This window comes from Pygocentrus nattereri, chromosome 8 (assembly GCF_015220715.1).
Source record: "Pygocentrus nattereri isolate fPygNat1 chromosome 8, fPygNat1.pri, whole genome shotgun sequence".
Classification (NCBI taxonomy): Eukaryota; Metazoa; Chordata; class Actinopteri; order Characiformes; family Serrasalmidae; genus Pygocentrus; species Pygocentrus nattereri.
In genome coordinates this window covers 44,030,211-44,038,086 of record NC_051218.1, presented here as the reverse complement: position 1 = coordinate 44,038,086, position 7,876 = coordinate 44,030,211, and the positions used below count along the sequence as shown (strand labels likewise).

At 40.2% G+C, this 7,876-nt stretch overlaps 1 protein-coding gene across 1 annotated transcript in view; it reads left to right on the top strand.

Annotated features, from left to right (window-relative positions):
• Positions 1 to 6,812: 6,812 nt before the first annotated feature.
• Positions 6,813 to 7,876, top strand: part of ergic1 (endoplasmic reticulum-golgi intermediate compartment 1) — a 30,057-nt gene continuing 28,993 nt past the window's right edge. Inside the window, exon 1 of the mRNA XM_017712509.2 lies at positions 6,813 to 6,940. Coding sequence (XP_017567998.1) covers positions 6,921 to 6,940 — 20 coding nt within the window. The 5' untranslated portion in view covers positions 6,813 to 6,920. The remainder of the gene's footprint in view (positions 6,941 to 7,876) is intronic.

The following is a 7,876-nucleotide window of genomic DNA, read 5'->3' as shown; positions in this document are numbered from 1 at the left end:
CAAAGACTTTCTGATCTGAAGGCTCGTGCTCAAAGGTTTACAGTTTGCTTCTAAGATGAGTGTAAACAGGGAGGCCGATGACTGTGTGTGTATTTATTTAAAAAAGGAACATTTTAAATGGGAAAAAAGTGCCGAGCAGTTTCAAGGTAGGGGTGGGCAGTATCGCGATGTTCATCATTATTGTGATAAATTCCGTCACAATATATTTTTCTAAGCAGTACTGAAAGAACACAATTAGGCCTTATTTTATGGATTTAGTGCAGTGTATTATATAGTCGCTGTTGGAACAACACCTGGCATCTCCCTTTTTGTCTTTTTGATGACATAATTTGAAAACAGAAGCTGCCTTATACACTGTTTATGAATTTTTTGTACCAATAGATCAGTAGGAGTGATACTGCTGAGATAAGCTCCAGCTCCCCCCACAACCCAGAAGAATAAGCAGCTTATATATAAAAAATAAGTCATATAAATAAATGACAAAAATAAATATTGTGATGTCTATTGTGTATTTTGACAAAGCCTTCAAGTCATATAATGTCATATTTTTGCTATATCTCCCCCCTCTTTTTCCAGCATATCTCTGATGTTGGAAGAAAACCTTGTATCTCCAATTTTTAGTCGTTTTTATGTTTTTGACAAAATTTGAAAAGGCCTGTTGTCCTTTACATTGTCTGTCAATTTCATGATAAATGGACTAAAAGAAATGGCCCAAAATGACTTGGAAAGACGTCTGGTTCCATTGAGTTACATTAAAAGTGAAGTAGGTTTTTTCCTTCTCCTGTAAAGTTGTCATTTTGGAGACACAAGGCTTTGTTCCGACAGCAGCGATATGTGGAGCAAGCCTGTTGGAAAAGCATCTCAGGTATCTCTTCATAAAGCTGCTTGGGAGAGTGTGTAAAAATGTTACTAAGACAAAAGGGGCCACTCTGAATAATTTAAAGTGGAAGATATAATCCTGAACACGTCATTTCATTGCTTTGATATGCTCACGTGTAAAATACAAGCATGCTAATAAGAATATGCATCCAAACTTTTGACTAGTACTGAAGCCTGGCTGGCTTCTAATTCATAGCAGCCCCTGTTGTCTTGAAATAGTCCATGACTGGGCGACATGGCATTCCTGAAGTTTAGAGAAGTTCTTGCAGCTCATGCAAGCCAACGCTTGTGCTTTGCTGAGCTACATGTATATAGTAGCAGCTCTTTCCAGCCTGAGCACGGCTCTGAAATGTTTACCACATTTCCTGCTTCACAGAGGCAGAGTGTATACCAAACTGAAAGTAGGACAGCGTTAGAGTACAGTTGCTGACGTCAGGGGTACGTTTCTAGTGCCTGAGTCAGGAGGTGGACTGCTGGAGCGCTGCTCGAAGCCTGTGTGACCATAACAGAGGAAGAAACAAAAAGTAACAAGAGAGGGGAACTTGGCAACGCCTTGAGATGCAGCACATCTGCCTGCTGAGCTGGACTTTACTGTCCAAACCCCACTGCGATGAGTCAAGCCTGAAATGTGAGCCGCAGAAAGGGAATGTTACTCATTGTTGCGGAGTATGTGCAGGGGGAGGTGGTCAGAAAACACAATGTGCTGTACCCACACTTACTGTAAATACTGGTTTCTCTGTGGGGGATTGTGGATTAGGGAACCTCAAATATTTTAATATTTCATAAAAATGTCCTATATTTATCAGAAAACGATACACAGTTCTCAAATACTACATATAAGGTCAGTTTCCAGTATGTAGTGCGTCCACACTTTGTCTTTATTAGAGCTTCCATTCGTTTGAGAAATTAGACATCAGTTTTTTTAACCTCTTATTCTCCAGGGTGTATTTTGTTTTGTCTATCTGAATTTACGTGACCAAATCATAAAGCAAATTATTCAGTAACTGCATGAAATAAAAGTACATTTTTATTTATTTACTTACTGTAAAAGTTCCCCTCAAATGAACAGAACATGTGTTTTATGATCTCCACATATCACTATATACTTACAATTTACTGCTGAAAGCCCAAAAATCTCCGACGCTCTTTGTGTTGTTTTCTAAAAGTGATGTTTCCAGAGCAGATCACTGAAGAGACGCCGTCTGTTTATAGTTTAGAGCCCAGATTTTGGGGAAAAACGGCTCGACTTTCAGTAGAAAAACAAACTGAGTTCAGCTTCTTTTATTATAAGGGTTTAAAATGACATCACCGTCTATTAGACTGGAGAGAAGAGCTACAGCCTCACACGACGCCCAGCTTCTGAACGGAGCTTATGGAACATGTCAAACATCATTTAATTCAATTCAAGGTAACGCATAGGCTTCATTATTCAAAAGCTAAGTTACATAGAATCTACCCTACTGTTTCTCCCTTATGTGATCGATCGATGTGAGTCTGCTGAGGGCTCTCTTGTCCACCTTTTCTGGACATGTCCAAATCTGTATAATTTTTGGAGTGAAATATTCAAGTGGTTTTCTGAAATGTATGAGAGTGAATTTAAACCTGATCCCAACATAGCGCTGTTTGGATATTCCCTGTCCCGACTGAACCAAAGCCTCTCCTTACAGAAGACCCTTATGTATGGAGTGGTAATTGCTAAGAGGCTGAGCTTAAGACTGTGGAATTCAGAAACTGTGCCCAATTTTACGGATTGGCTGTCAGAACTCACAGGTGTATTACACATGGAGAGACTCAGATATGGATTATTGAGCAAGCTTAAGGGTTTCCGTGAGATTTGGCAGCCATTTCTGAACCCTTTTGTAAAAATTGAATAAATATACAATTAAAAAAGAAATTTTGGAAGCACTGATGGTTCCAAGGATTTCAAGAGGCTACAGAAATCTCCACACCTCCAAAGTTCAGTCTTAGACGTGGGTTGCACTTTGTGCTTCTTATGGTCCAAGTGATACATTCAGTGCTACTGAGGTCTGGACTCTTGGGTGGGCAGTCCATTGTCATGAAGACACCAGCAGCTTCTTTGTTTGATTTGTTCTGTTTCCTTTTCTCAGTAACGGCTTGTTGACAGCTGTAAATCCTTTCAGGCCCATAGGGTTGAGTGGAAGGATGGACAGAAACACCAGTGGATTTTTTCACATCTGAAGCAAAACTGTGTTTTCTCTCAAATATTAAAATAATAAAATTACTTAACAGCTGTTTTGATTAGAAATCAGTCAAATAAAGGGTGGTCTCTGATATTTAGACAGTACTGTTATGAATGTGAGTCCAGAAATCTTTGAATATCCAGGGTCCGTCAGTAGGTCCCGGCTTCTATTCATCCTTTAATTTAGGAATAATTCCGCTTGTTTCCATAATCACTGAAATATAAGGTGTAATAAGCCTGGAAATTTAAGGTGTTAACCCTCACAGCTTGTAAAGAGACATAAGAAATGGTGAAACAATGACATAACAAGGCTACAAGAGCATAGAAAGCAACAGTATCTATGACTATTCCAACACATGACAATTCCAAGACACTTCCAATAATCAGACGAATCTGTGTTTGTATGAGTCATCTTTATGGCAAACGTTGCCTCCTTATTTCTGTTTACCACGATTTTTGCTCTCGGTATAAAAGGGAACCGAAAGAAGGGTATATGCAAGACGTTTCCTGTGTATAGTGTTGTTGTAAGGCTGTATCCCTGGCGTCACTGGTCATTTACTGACAGAAATGTCTGGGTGAGCACTGCAAGCCGTGGGAAACTACAGGGTATATCCTTATTTCTTTTCTGCTATTGGCTGCAATACCTTCTTTCAAAGTTTCTGTCTCTATATTTACACAAGTTCAAATGTCCACAATGACACATGATATCATCTTACTTTAAGTACATTAAGTAATGCTTCATAATGTATGGCCTTTTCATTTCTTTTTTTTTCTTTTTTTTTGTACAAATTCCAAAAAAGTTGGGGCAGTATGTGAAATGCTACTGAGAAAAAAAGCAGTGATAAATTCTGTTCCACTCGTATTAATAAAAAACATGATATATCAGGTTTTACCGTATTTTTTTATTTATTCATTTTAAAGATATACACTCATTCCAAATGTGATGCCTTGGGACAGGAGCATGTTTAATGCTGTGTTACATCACATTTCCTTTTCACCTAATAATCATTTGAGGACTGAAGATATCAGTCGGTCTAGTTTGGAAAGAGAAATTTTGTGCCACGTGTTTTTGGTGGGAGATCGTTTTGGACTGCAGAGAAGTTGGTGGTGTTTTTAGGACATTGCCGACATATGACTTCTGCTGTGCATGGAACAGTCTTAACTCGCATTAGTGGATGCAGCGATGAGCTGTGTTTATTGACAGTTGTGTCAGAGAAGAGAGCTGGGTTTTAATGCAGTGCCATCTGAAGGATCAGAGGCCACAGGCATTCAGTTGTGGTTTTCAGCCTTGCCCTTCACACACATAGATTCCCCTGGATTCCCTTTGGATGACATTATGTGGTGGGTTTTGATCCACCCTTGCTCATGAAACACTGGGGCTTTCCTGGTTGCTACTTATACACTAAACCTTGATTGAATCAACTGACATACAATATAATTAGAGTGCTTGAAGAAGCGCTCTATTGTTATCTCTATTGTTATCTCTATTGTTATCCTTCATACGTCTTATTCTTCTTCCACACTTTTCTGCGATTAATACAGCTCAAACCGCTAAACGTACAGACTCCGTTCAAACTGCGTTTCGAAGGTCTCACCGCTGTGACTTGTGCTCTGTATGTTTGGAGTCGATCGGATTGATAGTTTTTAATCAAATTAAGTTTAACAATTAAAAACCTCCCATAAGAATGAACAACGAAATGTTCAGAACTTCAGATTCTAACTGACATCAATGACGTCACAGCAGGCCACTCAGTCTCACAGACACAGCCGATCACGCAGGGAATCTGCTTTAAAATCCTTAATCTTTCACCCAGAAACTCTGTTCAGTTTTAAATGGTAGAGAAACTTGTTCTTCCTGAAACCTCAAAATATCTCATCATTTTATCAATTAGCTTTAGAGTTATGAGCGTTTGTTTGGCACTAGGCACAGAAAACTGTCCCATTCACTCCCATGTAAATTTCTCAAAATCAGAATCTTCTTATTTTAAGATTTTCTCTGTGTTTAACTCATCATAACTCAGACGTTTTCTTCCCAATACACGCAACATTACACCAAAATAATCCTCAAGGGGTCTCATCTCACACCATCTATCCGGTTAAGCGATAGAGTAAACGTTTCCCGAGTTATGACTGTTTGTTCAGAGGGTGCAAATCAGACTCAAACAAGGCTTCTCCACTAAGAGCTGCATAATAATAAAGTGACAGTTCATTTGCATGGACCCCCCAACACACACATCTCTCCCTCTCTCTCACACACACACACACACACACACACACACACACACAGACACACACACACACACACACACACCACACACCACACAAACACACACACACAAATACTACACAGACACACACACACATACAGACACACATACTACACACAGACAGGCACTTACACACACACCACACAGACACACACCACACACATACAGACACACACACACACACACACACACACACACACACACCACACAGAAATACATACACACCACACACAGACACACACACACAGACACATACCTAAGGAGGTGTTGTTCAGCTACACAGACACGCACACATACACACATGCAGCTCTTTTTTACTGTTTTCATTAAATACAGATTGAAGTAGATTTACAATTCACGGCTTTCTGTTTTTATTTATCGTTCAAACTTTTTTTGAGTAAATGCTGGACACACTTAACATTACAGTGAGTCCTATATTTGTCTACATTTTGAAATAGTGTCCACCACAGTGTCTTTACTGTAGAACAATCAGCACTGATTCAGTGGAAGATTTGTGCAGGACGGGAATCGAACCAACTGCTTCAGAAACGTAGCTGTAAGGATCCACAGTTTCATCCGAAACTATTCCAAAGGGATCAAAGGGATTGACAAGCATACAGGCCTATGAATACTGTGCTGTTTCAAGAACTTACATCCTGCCTTAGTGGTATAACCTTAACATCAAAAGTACACAACACCCACTTGCCCTGTGATTTCATCATTTTACCGCTTTTTGACCCGTGTTTATGTGGATTTATACACTTTATATGCTCATTGTTCTTCACATGTATACCATTCAATAATACATGCACTAATTATAACCATATTAATGACTGTGTTCCTGTAGGTCACAGAGGATGCTTATATTTTTTTATTTACTGTATATTTCTGAACAAATGATTCGAACACAGAATTTTATATGGGCTTATACACCCACATATATTTATATAGGTTTAAATACAGTATAGTTTTGCAAATTCAGTCCCTTACATTGATGAAACCTTTAGGAAAATATATATATATATATATATATATATATATATATATATATATATACATATATATATATATTTTTTTTTTTTTTTTTTTTTTTCAATCGTAATATATCTGTAAAGGCTGGGGACTTTTTCATGTAATGTAATGGCATACAGTACTCAGTACATTTAGGACAGTGTATTGAGTATTCAGCCATCAGTACATACTACACTGATGAATGCTGGTGCTAATGTGCTGCTTTTGAGAGATTTAGAGACGCAGCCTGAGACTAACTGATAAAACGAGCTTCTCTTCGCTCAAATTAAAAGGAGAAGCTACACCGGGCTTTCGCAGACCTGTGGCTGAGGCACAATGGCCTTCCAGGCGTAACGGACTACAAATCCCAGAGGAGCAAGCCTCTCCTACGCCGGAAATAGAATCATCCGTTGTGCTCGAACCAATGGGATTGTGCAAAGCGTCCTTAGCTGACGTCAGCTCCGGTCAGTTCGGCAGCCGGTAGGAGTGAAGCTCGGACCTCTGGCCCCTTTTGCCCTGATACGCCGTTCTGCTCCTTTAGCGTTGAGTTTAAAACGTGCACCATGACGTTTGATGTGCGGAGGTGAGTAGGAAAGCGAGACCGACGTGTTGTTTATGTGCCGGCTTGCTGACTGAGACACGAGCCGTTGGCGCCGAGCTTACAGCAGCTCTGCACTGAGCCACTGTGTCTGTTACCACTCACTACCAAAACAGCCGTTTAAAAGCGTTTTTTTGGGCTATTTAGTGCATAGTTCAGAGGAACCGACCCGCTTCTGACCGATACCCGGTCTGTTCAGTGAGGTGCTGCAGTGAAACGAAGCTGAAGTCGACTTCTCGTTCTAATTCTCCCGGCCCACCTTAAATGGCACAGCAGGTACGTTCTGGCGCCTCGGATGCCAGAATGTGACCGCTGGACCATTTAAGGTGGACCGGGAGAATTGGAAAAGGAAGCCAGCTTCAGCCTCATTAGTGAAGCTAAACTGTGGGTCATCTTTAATTGGTAAGCCAGTCTGCCAGCCAGCTCTCAGCCTCTGCACACATGGACCAAATTACTGACTAAAGTCCGACAATCCAAGGATGAAAATCTTTATTCCTCTCCACACTAAGCTTGACCTGGCTTGTCCAGTTCACGGTGCAGTGTTTGTTTTGGCTGTGCCCTGTGATTCACTGGCCTTCTCTAATAGACTTAAGAGTGAGCCAGATTGTGCCTGTTCTTATGCACACATGCAGTTGTTTGCATAGTCCTGTGCTTGAAGGGGAATTCCACCAGTTGTTCCAAAATTCATTCAGTGGTTTGATGTGAAATAGGTAATTGTAGAGAAACGTATCAACTGAGTATAATGATTTTATTTACTATCCATAACTCAGCTCTTCTGAGTCTTTTTACAAGGTAAGAAGTAAGACGTTTCAGTCCTGTTTTGGCCTACAGTGCCTGGATGCGTCTGTCCACTGTGGATGGATTTGTACATTTTAAGCCCAATGATGATATAAAAGTGTGATAGACCAGTGTCATCGGGCG